Source organism: Schistocerca americana, chromosome 7 (genome assembly GCF_021461395.2).
Source record: "Schistocerca americana isolate TAMUIC-IGC-003095 chromosome 7, iqSchAmer2.1, whole genome shotgun sequence".
Taxonomy (NCBI): Eukaryota; Metazoa; Arthropoda; class Insecta; order Orthoptera; family Acrididae; genus Schistocerca; species Schistocerca americana.
Genome location: NC_060125.1, coordinates 479535591 through 479555550, shown reverse-complemented (window position 1 = coordinate 479555550; position 19960 = coordinate 479535591). Strand labels below are relative to the sequence as shown.

Here is a 19960-nt window from a genome sequence, read left to right as displayed (position 1 = left end):
GCGACTGGGTTCTGATGAGTCATACGTATACCTACAACACTGAGCACAGTTTCGTTTCGTCAGAGGAATGTGCACATTGTGAAGATGGGCAGGAAAGCGTTCATGAAAGTACAGTATTTCAGTGGCATCATCAAACCATTCAGCAAGGTCAGCAGTGTGTTGTGATACACGTGTGTTTACTTGTCTGGCAGGTGTCGTGGGTGCGGCACAGGGACGTGCACCTGCTGACGGTGGGCAGGTACACGTACACGAACGACCAGCGGTTCCGCGCCATCAACCAGCCGCTGAGCAACGACTGGACACTGCAGCTCAAGTACCCGCAGCACCGCGACGCCGGCGTCTACGAGTGCCAGGTGTCCACCACGCCGCACATGAGCCACTTCGTGCACCTCAACGTCGTCGGTGAGTCTCATTTCATTCGTTCACGCAGGCAAGCCAAGCGTTCCTGTTGTTGGTAGCCAAATGTATTGACATTTTTCCCACTCGCTTATTTTACTTAGTAAATGGTGTTAACTCACGGTTCACTAGTAGCGGCAGTAATCCATAAAATAACGTCTTTCTCTTCAGGGAAAACCGCAGTGCTGAAGATGGGTACTGCTGTGAGCGATCATAAACAATCCATGCAAGTAGTAATGCAAAGGACAGCTGAGTACCGCACCAGCGAGGGTGCTGACGCTATATAGTGTAGTCCGTCGGTCGACTAGATTGTGAGGAATACTCACAGCCCTCTGCATATTGCCGGAAGGAGGACGTGTTTGTCAGTCTTTAGTGGCTCATAGGAGGATTAATGTGGGATGGGGGGGGGGGGGGAGCACAATCGGAATATCGTGTAGTGTAGCTGACAGCGAGCGCAAGACCGAAATTTATTCGAACACTCAGTGCTCCGTGAAAATTTTAAAATTCGTAAAAACATTTCGTGATCATCCAACTACATCTACATCTGCATCTATACACCACTGGCTGTCTGAGGTACTTTAGAACCCTATCATTTCCGCTCTCTTAACCACACCATTCTTGTACCTTGCATGTGCATTCTAGAAACTTTCACACTGTCTTCGTGAAGCACAACACCACTGCTCAGTGTATATGCAACTTGAGATGGATGAACATCTCCGAGAAGTTGTAGAAGGTCTAGGTGTTCGTTTTTCCCGTGCACTGTTCGGGAGTGGAATGGTAGAGAGATAGTATGATTGTGGTTCGACGAACCCTCTGCCAAGCACTTAAATGTGAATTGCAGAGTAGTCATGTAGATGTAGACATGTAGATGTAGATGCTTACGTAAGGAATCCGGTATGATGTGGTTTCTTTGAATCTACAACCTCTAACTGTTCCTCCATGTAAGAGTTTTAGACGGATGGGCAATGCTACAGAATACATCTAATATGAGTTTTATAACCAACGTCCGTCGTGGATGCATGACATTACAATGAGATCCAGTTTAGCAGCTGTTTCTGCTGTTCCTAGTTTGATGTTGCCTTTTCGACGTGAGCCGTTCAGAATTTCGTGATGGTAGTCCATCACACCACCGCTGCCGCGTTGCCATTGGATTAGAAAGGGTAATTGTCACCCAGAGAGAACAGATTTTCCGCGTCTCACCCCTTTTCCATACGCCAACGTCGTCCCATTTTTGTGTTTAATCCTCACCGCTGTTTACCCATTTATTGAGATCAACATGACTTTACAAGGAATTAAGATCTACACCTGTCAGTAATTCTTTTGTGGATCACCCAGTTCAAAAATGGAACACCACATTATCCAAAGCTGTATTCCTTGTGACCATACCGAGCGAGGTGGCGCAGTGGTTAGACACGGGACTCGCATTCGGGAGGACGACGGTTCAATCCCGCGCCCGGCCATCCTGATTTAGGTTTTCCATGATTTCCCTAAATCGCTCCAGGCAAATGCCGGGATGGTTCCTTTCAAAGGGCACGGCCGACTTCCTTCCCTGTCCTTCCCTAATCCGATGAGACCGATGACCTCGCTGTCTGGCCTCCTTCCCCAACACAACCAACCAACCAACCTTGTGACCATAAAGCGATTTTTCTCTTTCATTCATTCCAACCCAAGTTAATAACTAAGGAACAAACGCTATATATACTCTTCAAATTACCTAGTGTTGGTTGGCGGTGGCTCCATCTAGTACATGAAACCAAGAAACAAACATGTCTTTCCAAATGAAAGACCTCGTAAAACTCTTGCTTTACACACTTCAGTCGCAATCTCCTCACCGAGCGAGGTGGCGCAGTGGTTAGCACACTGGACTCGCATTCGCGAGGACGACGGTTCAATCCCGTCTCCGGCCATCCTGATTTAGGTTTTCCGTGATTTCCCTAAATGGCGTCAGGCGAATGCCGGGATGGTTCCTTTGAAAGGGCACGGCCGATTTCCTTCCCCATCCTTCCCTCAGCCGAGCTTGCGCTCCGTCTCTAATGACCTCGTTGTCGACGGAACGTTAAACACTAATCTCCTCCTCCTCCGCAATCTCCTCAGGATCCCCTTACAGACATCGCCCCCTTCCAATTTCTTCATTACTTTTCCCTCCTAGTCTTCCCTGCGTCTTTCCTTTTCTTTTGCCTTGTTTGACATTTTTTCGCCCATCATAGAACTCTGTCCCCAGAGGAGCGGCGCAGTGTTCATGCATCCCGGTTGACATACCATGTACCCCAATTCCTGTTGTGACAGACAATTCGCAATTTTTCACGACACAACTTTTATTGATGTAACTTCACAAGGTTAAAGACTGAACATACAAATGAAAGGTAACAATAAATAAAAAGTCTCCTAATTGAGGCAAACAGAAGTTCACTTCTTATTTTCCACAGACGATTGTGGTAACACACTCACACACTAGTAACAGTCCAATTCCGATACGAAGACGTGATCTTCGACGGTTGCAGTACACGAGGTCGGCCTTCGGCTTGAACTGAACTTCGGGCCTGGTTCTAGCCCCTAAATAGCTGTCTCCAGCCAATCAGATTTCGGCGTAGTGATACTTCCTGCAGGCCGTGGATGGAGCTCCACCTGCAGGAAGTAGTGCTCGGAATGTCTGTTTCCATTATCTTGTGTGTAAATAACCGGTGTTTACCATCGTGCTTTTGGGTACGCCTCTGGGCATAGACAACCTCGTCCTGTGTGGTGTTATATGGGTTGCCGGCCGTCTGGGGCTACCTTGGCTCAGGTATAACACTTCCAACCATCCCCCCCCCCCCCCCCCCTTCGTATCACCAAATCAGACACGAGCATGAGCAAAAATTTATTCATTTTTCCGCAGAAAATTGTTATAGTGAAACTGTCCTTCAGTAAATCTTCTTGGTGTGACACTGATGGAGAAGCCCACCCAACGTTTCCGATGGTTTCGAAGATCCTCAACCATAATGTTGTGCTGTTCGATTAAATTAACTTCCCTGACTGCAGTGTATTGATACTATCGTTTCATATCCACATTACTTGTTCCTAATCTTCGATATCCCAAAATTGATAATTATAAACAAAGTAATGCAGGAAATACAGGGAAGTCCAAGATGTTAATTAAGACAGAAAACGCTGATGGAAACTACAAAGATTCTCTACTCCTTGTGAACGCAAATGATACGTTAGTTAACTGCTCACGTGAAAAGCGGAACTCTGAGAGCGTCGTTTCCTTCCGCAGAACATAATGGCTTCTATCCTTTCCCTCAGTAACGGGGCACGTGTCAGATTTTTACGTATGCTATGCTCCATGTTTTAGTGAGCCTACCACATTCTTTCAGGAGGTGCTACAAATTGTACCCTTGGTTCGTCATGCACATTTCGCGTCTTTCAGACACTTATTCGCCTTCAGAGCTTCTCACTCCACTTTTATGGACAAATAATCGTCGTATGTAGGCGGAGGTACCTTTAAAGTCCCATCGACGACGGGGTAATTACAAACAGGGCACAAGGCCAAATTGGGCAAGGATGTCGAAATAAGTTGGGCTTGTCTATATCTAGTAAACCATCCGTGAATTTGGCACGAAAAACCCACATACGAGCGCCCACGTCTACATCTACGCGATTACTCTCCTGTTCACAATAAAGTGCCTGGCAAAGGATTCAGTGAACCACCTTCAAGCTGTCTCTATACCGTTCCGCTCTCGAAAGACGCGCGGGAAAAACAAGCACTTGAATTTTACTGAGCGAGCCGTGATTTCTCTTATTTTAACGTGAGCATCATTCCTCCCTATGTAGGTGGGTGCCAATCGTAGGAGAAAATCGGTGATTGAGATTTATGAGAAGATCCTGTTGCAACGAAAAACGCCTTTGTTCTAATGATTGCCACTCCAATTCACGTATCATATCTGTGGCACTTCCTCCCATATTGCGCGGTAATACAAAACGAGCTGCCCTTCTTTATGCTATTTCGATATCAGCCGTTAGTCCCACCTGATCCGGTTGGTTGGTTTGTTGGGGGAAGGAGACCAGACAGCGAGGTCATCGGTCTCATCGGATTAGGGAAGGACGGGGAAGGAAGTCGGCCGCGCCCTTTGAAAGAAACCATCCCGGCATTTGCCTGGAGCGATTTAGGGAAATCACGGAAAACCCAAATCAGGATGGCCGGACGCGGGATTGAACCGTCGTCCTCCCGAATGCGAGTCCAGTGTCTAACCACTGCGCCACCTCGCTCGGTCACCTGATCCGGATCCCACACCGCACAGCAGTACTCCAGAATAGGGCGGACAAGCTGGTGTAAGCAGTCTCATTAGTAGGCCTGTTACATCTTCTAAGTGTTCTGCCAATGAAATGCAGTCTCTGGTTTCCTCTACCCAAAGCATTATCTATGTGATCGTTCCAATTTAGGTTATTTGTAATTGTAATCCCTAAGTATTTAGTTGAATTTACAGCCTTCAGATTTGTGTGACTTATCACGTTATTGAAATTTAACGGATTTGTTTTAGTACTCATGTGAATATCTTCACACGTTTTTTAAGGAATTTCATTTGTACCTCGTGCCTACGTATAAAGTCTATCAACCATTTCGCAATATTGTAAGGTTATTTCGAGTTAACAAGAGAGAAACAGCAACATTATTGTACGTTTTGGCTTCTGACAAATGACTGTAATCTTCAAGAATATTCTACATCATGATTTCATCCCCGAAATTGAAATGTCCCATCTGCATGACGGTTATTTGGTATAACGAGGTGGGGTACTAGCCGCGGTAGAACAGTCAAATTGCACCTGCTCCATAACGCGGCCGGGTGAAAGCAGAAGCTTTTTCGCTGTAATTACTCTCCGCACACGTCACGCATTTGGCATGAATTCTGGGCGGCAGATTTAATTAACAAAGTGGCGCTGTCGGGGTTTGTTTGAATTGAAACATCTCCGCCGGCCTATTTATTCTGCAAGGTACACAGGCGGTTTGCATATGTACACCGAGTGGTTTAAACACTGATACGTGATCTGTTAACTACTCTAGTTGATGAGACTGTTGTAGTTACAATTGTAGCAGTCCGTGATAAGCAGTTACTGTAGCACTAATCAACAAAACTCGTGCACCAACTACCGTGACTACAAAGTTCCTGACAGCACTTCGGCGCCGCTGGTTTTAATCACTATGCAGATTACCCCGTTGCCAGGAACATAAACGATATCTGAAGTAACAGTTACCCGCAACAGACACAGAATCATAAAAACACTGGTAGTGCAACAAAAAAAAATAATAAAATAAAATAAAATAATAAAAAAAGATGGAGAACAAAGTAACGTTTATACTGGAAACAAAACACGAAGGAATTGCCCAAATGGATGTTACGTATGTGACAATCAAACAAATGGTTTACTGGAAACAAAACACGAAGGAATTGCCCAAATGGATGTTACGTATGTGTACAATCAAACAAGTGGTTACAATAAGAGAAAAGTAGGATTATTTATTCAAGAGAAAGAGCTTCATGAATTGAGCTAGTCAATAACACGTTGGTCCACCTCTGCCGCTTATGCAAGCTATTATTCGGCTTGTCATTAATTGATAGACATTCTGGATGTCCTCCTGAGACGTATCGAGTTGAATTATGTCCAATTTTCGCGTTGGATCGTCAGTATCTCGAGCTGAGTGTAGGGTCCTGTCTATAATGCTACAAAAGTGTTCAGCTGGGAAGAGACCGGACTCCTTGAGCGCGAAAGTAGTTTTCGGCAAACACAAAAACAAGCGTTAGAGACTCTCGCCGTGTGACAAGTAAGCCGCTATGACTTGCCAGGGAGGGCAACAGATAGTGGTTGGTATCACCACTGTGCAGGGCGCCTCCAGACACAATCTTCTGCCTGGAACATCACTGACTGGAGTAGAACTGTCTTCAATGATGAGTCTCAATTCAGACTGAGCCCCCGTGATCAGCGAGGACCTGTCTGGAGTCACCCACCATGCGGCCCGATAACAGAAATCATGTTCGGTTGTGCCATTTCATTTCATAGCAGGATCTCTTCGGTTGTCATCAGCACAGTGATACGTCGACGATGTTGTACCCCACATTTTCCTTTCCTTCGTGGCAAGCCATCCTGGGCTTACATTTCAACAAGATAATTGTGCATTTCAACATGATAATACCAAACACTACCTTGGCCAGCAAGGTCGCCGAATCTCTCCCCAAATGAGAACGTTCGGAGCATTGTCGACAGAGCCCTCCAACCAGCTCGGGATTTTGACGATCTAATGCATCAACTTGACAGAATACAGCACGTTATTTCTCAAGAGGACAACCAAAAACTCTGTCACTCAATGCTAAGCCGAATAACTGCTTACATAAGGGCCAGAGGTTGATCAACGAGTTAATGACTGGCTAAGTCGTTTGTTTGTCTGTGCATGTACGTGACATCTACCTATTTCAATCCCGTTTGGATAATTCCTTCTTGCTACTTTTTTTTGTCCTAGGGCGAATGTAATACGCAATCATCTGATTCCTGAATCGTTAGGTATTACAGCAGTTGTTCGAAAGTGCCAGTACTGTGCAATAGTTAAGAGGCTTGGTTGTTATTGTCAAGGAGCGATATTCTCATTGTGGCCGACCATCTCCAGCAACTTCCTTTAATCACTTTAAGCGAATCCTGGAATTGATTCATAGAAAGGGGGACACCCCTTTATCTTCTCTCATTTCATCCTGTCGGAGCCAGTTTCTCGTCTCAATGACCTTCATAAATCGACGAATTGGTAATCTGTTCGTATAAAATTGTTTCGCTTGTTGGAACATTTACAACTTAAAATCACTGACAGTGATTTATGGAACAGCAACACCTATTGGCGTTAAGTATCCGTAGGAGATGTAAGTCCTCCAGTTTAAATACCTTGGATCACGTTTCAACAGTAAAAATATCATAAAAATGGATATAAATGAAAGAACATACTCAGGGTCAAGGTGTCTGTACTCACCAAGCAACCCACTCAGAAGTAAAGCTTTGTCAATCCCCACAAAGATGAAGATATACAACACTATCATCTACCCCTTAGTATTGTACGGTTCAGAAAGCTGGACGCATACAAAGAATGAAAGAGAAAACCTGAATGTTTTCGAAAGAAAAGTAATGAGAAAAATCTGGGGAACCCTGTTGGAGAATGGCGTATGGATGATTCGAAAGAACAATGAAAAATATCAGTTAATGAAGCAACCCACTATCATCCAGAAATTAAAGAGTAGGAGACTGCAATGGGCTGAACACGTGGCTAGAATGGAAAACAACAGAACCACCTAGAAAGGATTTGATAGAACTCTCCAGGCAACAAGACCATTAGGCCGACATCGTAAAAGGTGGAAAGATGACACAGAGAAGGTCATCGCAACATTAGGAGTTTTCTCAGGTTGGAGAGAGGCTGCGAGAGATAGAAGGCGGTGGAAGCAAATCGTTGATGCAGCGCGTGGTCTACAGGGCCTGTGATCACTGAGAAGAGAGAGAGAGAAGAGAGAGATGTACGTGATTTTAAATCCTGTTTCTGTGATTCAACAATGATCTCTAGTAATGGTGATTCTACTGACAATTCAAATGTACGTTTTAAGGGAAAACAATTTCTAAACAGCTGAACAATGCGACAAAATTAAAGGGTGTAAAACGGTTTGTCAATATTGTCTGGATGTCTGAACTCAAAAGACATATTTTATTTGTGATTTAACAGGTAGAAAGGATTATCTTCCGATGTATTGCAGCCCAGTTTCTTCTCTGAAGATCCTGCCTGAACGGAACAGTTAGATGTTTATGCCGTATGTATTGTTTCACGGGATGTGTCGATCTGGAGAAAAGGTTCTCCAATGTAAAAATGACGCACATTAGAAATTCTGAGAGAAGTAGGTGTAGCCCGTAGCGAAACCCAGGCAATGTACAATACCCATAAGGACCAGGAAGGAACGATAGAATGAGAACTTCAGAACGAATTGCACGGATTAGATAGGGAGTAAGATGAGGATGTATCCTTTCGCTCCTACTGTTCAGTCTGTACATCGAAGAATCAATGACGAAATTATGATAGGGTAAGAAGCGTAATTGTACTTCAGGGTGAAAGAATACAATGATAAGTTTCGCTGATGACACTGTTACCCTCAGTGGAAGGGACGAAGAGATATCAGATGTAAAGCATGGAAAGAGAAATAAACTGTCCTCACACTACGGACTGACAAAAAACCGAGGACAGACGAAATTAGCAAGGAGTAGCAAATATGATCACAGTGAGGAATATAACATCAAAGCTAGGGACAGGAGCAGACGAAGAGAAGAAATTTTGCTACGTTGGAAGACAAACAACTTACGAGGAATGAAACAAGCAGGACATGAAAAGCAGACTACCCTATACAAAGATTAACTCAAGGCCAAAAGAAATCTAGTATAAAACAAGGTCTTAATATGAGGAAACAATTTCCGTTAGTATACGTATAGACTACAGAACCGTGTGAAAGTGAATCATGGACTTTGTGGAAAATTGAAAAGAAGAGAATCGAAGTGTCTGTGCTGTGGTGCTATAGGGTGACGTTGATAATCAAGTGGACTGAGAATGTAGAAATAACAAAATTATAGGGCATAAGGTAAGATATCGGTGAATAACTGGCAACGAACTAAAGCTGTGGAGAGTACAAACTATTATGAAAGACAAAAATCGGAATATATTCAACCAATAACTGAGGACTTTGGTATAAGTGCTACCCAGAGACGAAAATGTTGGCATCTGAGAGCAAGTCGTGGCAGGTCACATCAAAGTAGCCAGTGGGCTCAAGACTCCAAAAAAATATGGCTAATCAGATTGGAACTCTATATGAGTAGACAAATTATTAAGCCACATTATGTTACTTCGGAATCAGGTTTCCCGTCGATTCCGAATTTGGGAGAAACTGGATGGGTTCTTCACTGCGTACTAACGACGTAATGATAGTGATTCATGTCGTTCTCTTTCGAGTGGAAATTAGACTCTTAAACGTTCTTAAAATTAGTATATAATAGGAAACCGTTAACATGAAAATAGTTTTATATAATAGGAAACCGTTAACATGAAAATAGTTTCTCACGGAATTTTGTGTATCATGTTCTATACAACCGACGTTTTAATCATATATATTTGAAAATTACTTTATTAGGCAATATGGTTTACAACCACCTTGATTACAGTCGAGATACTTGCACCTTTAATTTCTTTCTCGAAGTATTACGCATATCAAGTTTGGTTTAGAGAATCTCCCTAAACTTTAAGATGGGTACCATTCGAAATCGTGAATACACAATATTATGGACACAGGAAACATCAAGCTCTGCTCATTCCGGCCTCAAAAAGTCACAGAGGTCTGCTCATGTGTTTAGATGTCATCACTGTCGGCTGAAACATCCTTTCAGGTTTCCCCACAGTTATCCACTTCGGTTCAAATTATGAAACTTTGGAAACCATTTGGGAAGAGCTCCTCGTAGCAAGTTTAACATGGTGGACAAAACAACACCGGTAACGAATCTTTCTGCGTAAAGAAATGTGAAACTTTACTGTCCAGGAAGAAAATAGGGTTGAAGTGTGTCTTCAGTATCACAGCGTCCTTCGGAAGCAAATTTCCCTAAAAAAATTCCTTAGGTTTATGACAGATCCCACGACGCTCATTGTTCCCGTATATTCAAAAAAGAAATCGGTATGCCAATATAACATGTTTTCATTTATCCACGGGTTCGCTGTCGGCGTTTCATCGCTTAGTATTTGTCAACATTATGAGAAGAATTGAGCAAGGGGGCCGCTCGAGCATCCCAGTTACAGACTGCTCATGACACTCACTTAAAAGCTCCCACCAGGGGTTTCCTTCCCCGGAAAACTGTATCCAGTCATGTTATTGTACTCGATGATATGAACTTGAGTTTCGTATCTTGACGCTGCACAAGAAATAACAAAATCATATACCGCATAAACACCGTTAAGCCATATTCCCGTTGCCTTTAATGTTTTCGCCACTAGTGTTGCTGTCCATAACATGACAGGCAGACTGCTTCTATCACTTGGAGTGGGGAGAAAGAACGTGTAGACAGCTAATTCAGGAAATTAAACTGCGGTGGCTGCTTCGCTGAAACTACGAGGTACATCCCTTACAAAAGCGCTAAAAAAGAATACATGTGGAACATCATAAGTCAGGTTTCAGATTTCAGTGTCGCTGTCCAGGTTACTACGGCTCACCTATGTTAGATTCTCGCCCCACTCAACCCCCCCCCCCCCCCCCAGCAAATGCGGCAAAAATTGATAAATTTAAAGTGTGTACTTTCTTACGGTGCGTGTTCTTGACCGACGTTCCTGTTAAAGAGACACTGGCGTGAGATAAGGGATTCAGATACCTGTTAGGCCAATGGAATTAAGGTACTCTATTCATTCTCTCACTGGAGACAAACACCGAGATGTACCTAGGAGCCACATGACCTACACGTTGGCAGAAATGTACACACAAATTTCTATACCGTTCTGCCGTGATAGTACTCTCTCGCTAAATAATTTTTAATTGCAGAGCTAGAACATAATAAAATGTCAGCCAACCAGTGCAAAGGAAACTACACTCCTGGAAATGGAAAAAAGAACACATTGACACCGGTGTGTCAGACCCACCATACTTGCTCCGGACACTGCGAGAGGGCTGTACAAGCAATGATCACACGCACGGCACAGCGGACACACCAGGAACCGCGGTGTTGGCCGTCGAATGGCGCTAGCTGCGCAGCATTTGTGCACCGCCGCCGTCAGTGTCAGCCAGTTTGCCGTGGCATACGGAGCTCCATCGCAGTCTTTAACACTGGTAGCATGCCGCGACAGCGTGGACGTGAACCGTATGTGCAGTTGACGGACTTTGAGCGAGGGCGTATAGTGGGCATGCGGGAGGCCGGGTGGACGTACCGCCGAATTGCTCAACATGTGGGGCGTGACGTCTCCACAGTACATCGATGTTGTCGCCAGTGGTCGGTGGAAGGTACACGTGCCCGTCGACCTGGGACCGGACCGCAGCGACGCACGGATGCACGCCAAGACCGTAGGATCCTACGCAGTGCCGTAGGGGATCGCACTGCCACTTCCCAGCAAATTAGGGACACTGTTGCTCCTGGGGTATCGGCGAGGACCATTCGCAACCGTCTCCATGAAGCTGGGCTACGGTCCCGCACACCGTTAGGCCATCTTCCGCTCACGCCCCAACATCGTGCAGCCCGCCTCCAGTGGTGTCGCGACAGGTGTGAATGGAGGGACGAATGGAGACGTGTCGTCTTCAGCGATGAGAGTCGCTTCTGCCTTGGTGCCAGTGATGGTTGTATGCGTGTTTGGCGCCGTGCAGGTGAGCGCCACAATCAGGACTGCATACGACCGAGGCACACAGGGCCAACACCCGGCATCATGGTGTGGGGAGCGATCTCCTACACTGGCCGTACACCACTGGTGATCGTCGAGGGGACACTGAATAGTGCACGGTACATCTAAACCGTCATCGAACCCATCGTTCTACCATTCCTAGACCGGCAAGGGAACTTGCTGTTCCAGCAGGACAATGCACGTTCGCATGTATCCCGTGCCACCCAACGTGCTCTAGAGGGTGTAAGTCAACTACCCTGGCCAGCAAGATCTCCGGATCTGTCCCCCATTGAGCATGTTTGGGACTGGATGAAGCGTCGTCTCACGCGGTCTGCACGTCCAGCATGAACGCTGGTCCAACTGAGGCGCCAGGTGGAAATGGCATGGCAAGCCGTTCCACAGGACTACATCCAGCATCTCTACGATCGTCTCCATGGGAGAATAGCAGCCTGCATTGCTGCGAAAGGTGGATATACACTGTACTAGTGCCGACATTGTGCATGCTCTGTTGCCTGTGTCTATGTGCCTGTGGTTCTGTCAGTGTGATCATGTGATGTATCTGACCCCAGGAATGTGTCAATAAAGTTTCCCCTTCCTGGGACAATGAATTCACGGTGTTCTTATTTCAATTTCCAGGAGTGTATATTGGAGACACAAAGAGTTCATACAAAGGGCAATTAAATACGGAGGCTTTCAGAATGTAGGCATAAACAATTTGCGTAACTCGTCTAGGATATCAGTGTTGAATGAAATAATACATTCCTCTTGTTGTGTCTGAAACTAGTGGTGCGTCAGTAAGTGTTTTACGGCAGCGTAGCAGGTGGCCGCATTGTGTCTGTTCTCTATGAGATGCCACGTCGCTTGGACGTTCATCAGTGCTTTTTGAACATCGTATGACATAGTGGTGCACGTCGAGCTAGCGTTCAGGTAATTGAGGAGGCAAGAGTGAATTCTATGTCTTCTACGTTAAACCTTATGTAATTAAATTCATATTATTCACCAACAGTGGGAGTCAAATTAGCCACAGTACTGTGTGTTTCCTTTAATTATGAGGGCTGCCCAGAAGATACTGCACTGCCGTTTTTTCTTTAACAGTTCTTTATTGAACATAATGAGAATGACACATACGAAAGAACGATGTTTTACGAATATCTGCACACCTTATTTTTCCACATAATCTACATCCCGTTCTACGGCCTACCTCCAGCAAGAAACTAGGTCGTGTATGCCCTGTTGGTCCTGATGGCAGGGCCAATGCTTCACTGTGTAAAGCACCTACTCTTCGTCCTCAAAAGTCTTCCATGAATGGCATCCTTTAATGTCCTCGCGAATGATATCATCACCTCGCTGCAACATGTCACCTGTGACAGCCATGGATGGTCTCCCCAACCGCTGCAAATCGCCGAACCACCTTCTGATGATCTCACCCCCCGTGTCCATCGACTAACTGTACTTCTATCGACCACATACGCTTCACAGACTTTTCACAAGCGTTTGTGAGTATTCCCCACAGTTTCTTTGTCTGCAATGAGAAATTCAACGACGGTACGTTGCTTGTAACGTCCAGAACCTACAGACTCCATTTTCAAACTGTACCGCAGCAGCGCTATCTGTCGGAAGTGACGGAAACTTGGCGCTCTCTCTCAGGAGACTTCAAATAGTACATAAGCAATGTTTTGCATTCATAGCATTGTTTTCGGCTGAAAGAAAAGATGCGGTGCATTACTTTCTGGGTATACCTCGTACTTTCCAAAGATTCATTCCGCAGACGAAATAGTTGTGATGAGCTTTACATTTCCACGAGTTAAGCTGACGTATATAACTAGTCTAGATAAGGCTGTGGATTGACTTCCTGCTTGTTACGAGCAGATGTCAGCGGTAGACTTGAAGGGCCTCTTCCTGTCGCAAACGATTCTCAGAGTTTGCCGATTTCATGTACCTCACAATGTTGCCTAAGCAGGACCCCGATATAGCACCAATCATTCGCCTGATGCTAACTGCCATGCAGTGCACAAATCTGGCTGTAATTACACTATCGGATCTAAAGTATTCGCATACCTGTTAGTGACTATTAATATAGGGTATTGAAACGTCCCCATAGAAAAATTGTACATGACTGTGCTTAAACTGACACACAATATTTTTTTAGCGCAACGCAATCTCACTTTCAATAATCCCTACAAAAGAATGACACTGACTAACATTAACCTATACCTTTCACAAATCACTAACCTCACAAAAATCTTCGTTACTCGAACTACTGGAATACAGCGAGCGCCAGTACTGCCAGCTAAATAAAAGATTCTAACTACTGAAGGCACTAACCACTGATAGGCATAGTTAGCAAATGAAAGATTTTGATAGAGAACAAACAATGTATTTACCTTAATAGTGTTCAAAAGTCATTATATATATATATATATATATATATATATATATATATATATATATATATATATATCAGTTCATGACATCCAGTCTTACAAATTTACTGTCTCTGATAGACACACGTCCAGATCATCCGCTCTCAAAACTCCGCCATCTCTCTCCCCACTTCCACCACTGCTGGCGGCTCACCTCCAACTGCACAACGTTACGCACTGTTAACAGACAACAGCCCAACACTACAATAGCGAACAACAATGCAAACCAGCCACAGACTGCACACAGCACAGCCAGTGATTTTCATACAGAGAGCTACGTGACGTTACCAATCAAAAAACCTATACAGCATAGTTTCATAGCCCCCATGCTCCCCACAAAAAATTTTACAAATTGTTTTGGGCAGTGCCCAATAATGATTTGAAGAAATATTTCATAATTACAATAACATAGATATCAAATGCACACACTTATTGATACAATGTTGGTCAAAAGCTAAAATTCTCTCACAGTCCATAAAGACAGTCCTGATCATTCATCACAGTAAAACTGCAGATTTTTTTTCTCAAAGTCTGAGCAGTAAAAGAAAATGCACACGGAAGTAGTGGATTTCCATGCAGTCTTGAAGAAGTAGTTCAAATGGCTCTGAGCACTATGCGACTTAACTTCTGAGGTCATCAGTCGCCTAGAACTTAGAACTAATTAAACCTAACTAACCTAAGGACATGACACACATCCATGCCCGAGGCAGCATTCGAACCTGCGACCGTAGCGGTCACGCGGTTCCAGACTGAAGCGCCTTTAACCGCACGGCCACACCGGCCGGCGAAGAAGTAGTGTTGTCCTTCCAAGGGAAAGACAGTGCTGACTTTTGACATGCAGAAAGGTAATGGGCCACAACAGAGCAAACTCACAGCAGAGTTAGTCGAAGTTTTGAAGAATATTGGTAAGTAGGTCATCACAGAGCAGACCCGCTGTAGTCCTGGTAGAGATTACGGTATTGGTGGGCCACCTGAGGTGCAGACCCAGTGCAGTCCTTGTAGAAATAATGGTATTCGTGGGCCATCAAAGATGCAGACCCACTGTAGTGCTTGTAGAGACGGCCAGCAGCCATCTGTTGCGACTGTGCAGGTGCACAATCACCATCGAAGAGTCTTGCGGAGAATATAGCAAGTCCATAAACCACCACTTGTGCACGCACAAAGTTTTTGGAATTGTCCTTAGAAGTCTTGCAGACAATATATCAAGTCCATAAACCACCACTTGTGCACTCACAAAGTTTTTGGAATTGTCCTTAGAACCAGCAATGCTGTTAATCAGTCCCTTGCTGAATTATTAACACACGTGGGAGCACTAACAGTCCTCTTTTTTCACATATTGTGCATATACTATGACCAACAGAAATATGTGCAGTGAAATGAATGCTTACAAGTTACTTAATTTGATGAACTGGTGTCAATTACAATTTTATAGCATGAGAATACAATAACAAAGGTACAAAATACATCATTAAAGAACAAAACAATACTGATAACATTTGTAGTAATACGGGCTTTACAAAAGAATCGAAATAACATATACATCAGTGTTACAGGAATTATGACGTAAGTATAGCGAGCGCCAATACTGCAAGCTAAATAAAAGATTCTAGCTACAGTAGGCACTAACCACTGATAGGCATAGTTAGCAAATGAAAGATTTTGATAGAGAACAAACAATGTATTTACCTTAATAGTGTTCAAAAGTCATAATATATATATCAGTTCATGACATCCAGTCTTACAAATTTACTGTCTCTGATGGACACACGTCCAGATCATCCGCTCTCTGTTAACAGCCAACAGCCCAACACTACAATAGCGAACAACAATGCAAACCAGCCACAGAATGCACACAGCACAGCCAGTGATTTTCATACAGAGCGCTATGTGGCGTTACCAATCAAAAAACCTAAACAACCTACTTACAGTATGTCTACCCTTTACCCTTATGACAGCTTTAATTCTGCTGGGGCCCCATTCAGTGATATGTCTGAAAGTCTGTGGAGGAAATGTAGCCCATTCTTCCTCAAGAGCAGGAACTAGAGACCATACTGATGTGGGACGCTGTGATCTGGAACAACGTTGACGCTCTAATTCATCCCATTTAATTAGGTTCGTGTGGAGGCTCTGTGTCGGCCACTCTATTTCGGGAATATTATTGTCTACAAAACAAAGCTTCACAGATGCTGCTGTAAGACAGGGTACGTTGTTTTCCTGATAGAATCATCGTCTCAGAGCTGTTCTTGTACTGTACCTAATACACAACGCTGTAAAATGTCTTCATCCCATTCCGCTTTTAGCGCTTTGCCAAGCGCAAGAAGGGGAGAATTCCATATCCACGAAAAACTCACCCATGTCGTAACATCATCAACTCCTTACCTCACTGTTGGGATTACACGAGGTGGCAGTCAACGTTATCCAGGGATTCGTCAAATTCACAACTTTCCACCTGATTGCCACAGGCTGTTGTGTGATTCATTAGTCCAAATCATGCGCATCCACTCACCCAGCATCACTATTTACACCACCTCAAGCGTCGCTTAGCACTGACTAGAGATATGTGGCTTATGAGGAGCTGTTCTACCGTTATACTCTGTTCCCCTCAACTCCCCAAGCACAGTCATTCTGCTAGTTGCACTTGTGGTAGCACTCATGAATTCACGAGTGAATCCTTCCACTGTTTTAATGCGATTTTTCGTTATCGCTCTCTGCAATGTTCGACGGTCCCTATCCACCAGTGTTTTAGATCTGCCTGTTGCTGTTTTAAGTGTTGTTGTTCTTTCACGTTTCCACTTGAGAATCACATCACCAACAGTCGATTCTGGTAGCTTTAGAACTGGGGCGGCCACGGCGTGCGAAATTTCACGCAGGGGCGCCAAAGTGCGGCCTGTCACTCGGGTTTGCTCGGTCCTTATCGGAAGTATACGGTGCGGCGTGACATTTCACATAGTAGTGCGATGCGGTACTGTCTCTTCCGGGTTGGATTTGGATGAAACTCATCAGTGTCTATTACGTAGTCACATAATCGTCGGGCACTACAGGTATGGTCTAGAGCGGTATTACACCACAACGGAACGGGAATTTCAATATTTAGTTGCCGATCAAAGAGAAAATAAGTTGGCGGACCTAAAAAGATGTGGTGTTGTACAGCAAGCCACTCTCAGCGTCAGTAACGCACGGAAATCATTGTATGTGTGGTGTTTATATTTGTTTTTATATGCTTATAGAAATCCAATGCGTTTACAGTCCGTTCTGTTCTTTTTGATTTCCAATCGGAAACCACCAGTAGCGGCCCGCCATTTAAAGCAAGCTACAAAACGGCGCTGGGATGTAATACACCTTTCAGCGGTGGCGAGTACCTTAAAAAGTGTATTGTTGAGGCAGCGGAACTCGTGACGGGATTGGAAGTACAAAAGTTTTCTGAAATTAGTATGTTGCACTGCCATGGCAGCGGATGTCAACAGGCACTTAATTGATAATGCCAGCAAGTTCATGGCGTTATCAGTTGTTTTGGGCGAGTCCATCAACATTTCGAACACGGCCCAACTTGCGATTTATGTTTCTGTAGTCGGCAGCAATTTGCACTAAGCATAAAAACTGTTAGGTTTGGTGCCAATGAATGACACAACCAGAGGAATCGACTCTCTGGAAACTGCTGAAAGTCAGATGGAGCCGGTGGTCTGAATTGGAACACGTTGGTCTCAGTTGCCACTGACGGAGCGCCAGTGATGCGCGGGGCACAACGTGGACTCTTGGCATTGTTGCGCAAAGAACTATAACGATCAACAATTTGTACGGAATTCATTGTTCCGTGCATCAAGAAGCACTTTGTCTAAGATTGCAGGGGTGGAGAACGTCATGAAACTGGTGTTCTGAATAGTAAATTATTCTGTCATACGGTATAGAACACTGTTAGTTTCAACAGTTTTTGATAGAACTGCAGGAACAATATGGAGGCGTGATTTACTACAGCAAACTATCTTTTTTAAGTCGAGGGTCTTGCTTGGAACGATCCTTCGAGTTAAGAATACGTTAGTAATCAATTTACAATAGAAAAAGGAAAAGAGGAACCTACATTAGAAGATACGGAATGGATTGCAGATCTCGCGTATTCAGTTGAGTTGACATCCTCAATAAGACGCTGCAAGGTGAGAAGCAATTAATATCTGATTTAACGGGGAAAGTTGGATTCATTTAAAATGAAAATTACATTGTTGAAGGAACAGCTTCTGCCGGCCGAAGTAGCCGTGCGGTTAAAGGCGCCGCAGTCTGGAACCGCAAGACTGCTACGGTCGCAGGTTCGAATCCTGCCTCGGGCATGGTTGTTTGTGATGTCCTTAGGTTAGTTAGGTTTGACTAGTTCTAAGTTCTAGGGACTAATGACCTCAGCAGTTGAGTCCCATAGTGCTCAGAGCCATTTGAACCATTTTTTTTTTTTGAACAGCTTATGAAAAAGGGCACCGTCCGCTTCCCTGAACTCTCTGGTGTTAATGAAAATGCGCATTTTGAAAAAATACAGGAACACCTTTCAGATCGTTTTCAGGACACTGCCAACCTCGCATCTGTTTTTTAGACTCTTTCAAGATCATTTGTTGTATCAGTTGAAAGCGCCCCCGTTGATTTGGAAATGGAACTGATCGATCTGCAATTTCATTCCTTATTGAAAGATAAACAGTGTTAAGTTAGAACCGTCGAGGAATTGTACGAATGTTTTCCTCGGGAACAGTTTCCACGTTTCCATAACGAGCTTGCAAAAGTGATAGCCATGTTTGGATCAACTTATGTTTCTAAATTTTGTTTTCAGTAATAAAACTAAATAAGTCAAGGTTACGTGGTAGCCTCAGAGACGACGATCCGATAAACTGCCTGTACCTGTCAGTGTGCCTACAGTTCGTACAAGATACTGACATTTATGTCTGCAGCGAACCTGAAGTAATTAGATAATGAGGGTAATTTTGTTCTGTTTATGATATATTAAGTTGAGAATAGTAGCCATGGCACTGTCGATAGAGAAGTGGTCAATAGCAATTTCTTTTTCTGTCAAATGTAGTCACGATAATTTATTCCGTTCCTAACGCTATGCTATAGAGACTATTTGCTAAATCCGCTGGCCAAGAATCAACTCATTTTCCCAATTTTTTTTATTAAGGAAACTACAATAACCCACCAACAGTAACACACTCTTCAGAAGCAACAAAACAATAACGATCCCTTCTGCGGGTCAAGCAAATAACAACTGATTCTTATAATCAGGGTTCCCTTCGACTTTATACGGGTACAACTGTTCCACGTCGAAGTCGGCTGTTAGCAGCTAGTAGATAGCCTAACACCACGGAAGCGACGTCTCACAATCGTTGCGGAAGAGAGGATAGTCAAGGTGGCACATCGCTGAACAGGCAAATATTCTCCGCACACGGCTAGTCTAGAACTGCCTGCTGAACGGCCGGGCGCCAGCTTATCTAGCCCCGGGCGGAAGGATATTTCCAGGACTGTTTGTACACACGTGATCTCCAAGGAATATTTCTTCGATTGTCACGCCCCCTTCCTCCGCTGCTGGTTGATGCCCTCTGATAGACGTTGACCGTACCCACTTGTTTGTTGTCGACTATGGTACTTGCTGGTAAACATTCTTGCGTTTGCCAGACTTCACAGCGGAGTCGGCAACCAGCGTCGCTGGTTTGTCTGCAAAGTTGACGCTTCAGAAGGCGTCTGTGGTTACTGCAGCGCTATTTATTGCCTCTTTTTAAATATGTCA

General features: G+C 44.3%; 1 protein-coding gene across 1 annotated transcript in view; it reads left to right on the top strand.

Annotated features, from left to right (window-relative positions):
• The window catches only part of LOC124623028 (zwei Ig domain protein zig-8-like), a 566694-nt gene that overhangs the window by 179361 nt on the left and 367373 nt on the right, over positions 1–19960 (top strand). The window contains exon 3 of the mRNA XM_047148820.1: positions 192–402. Coding sequence (XP_047004776.1) covers positions 192–402 — 211 coding nt within the window. The remainder of the gene's footprint in view (positions 1–191; positions 403–19960) is intronic.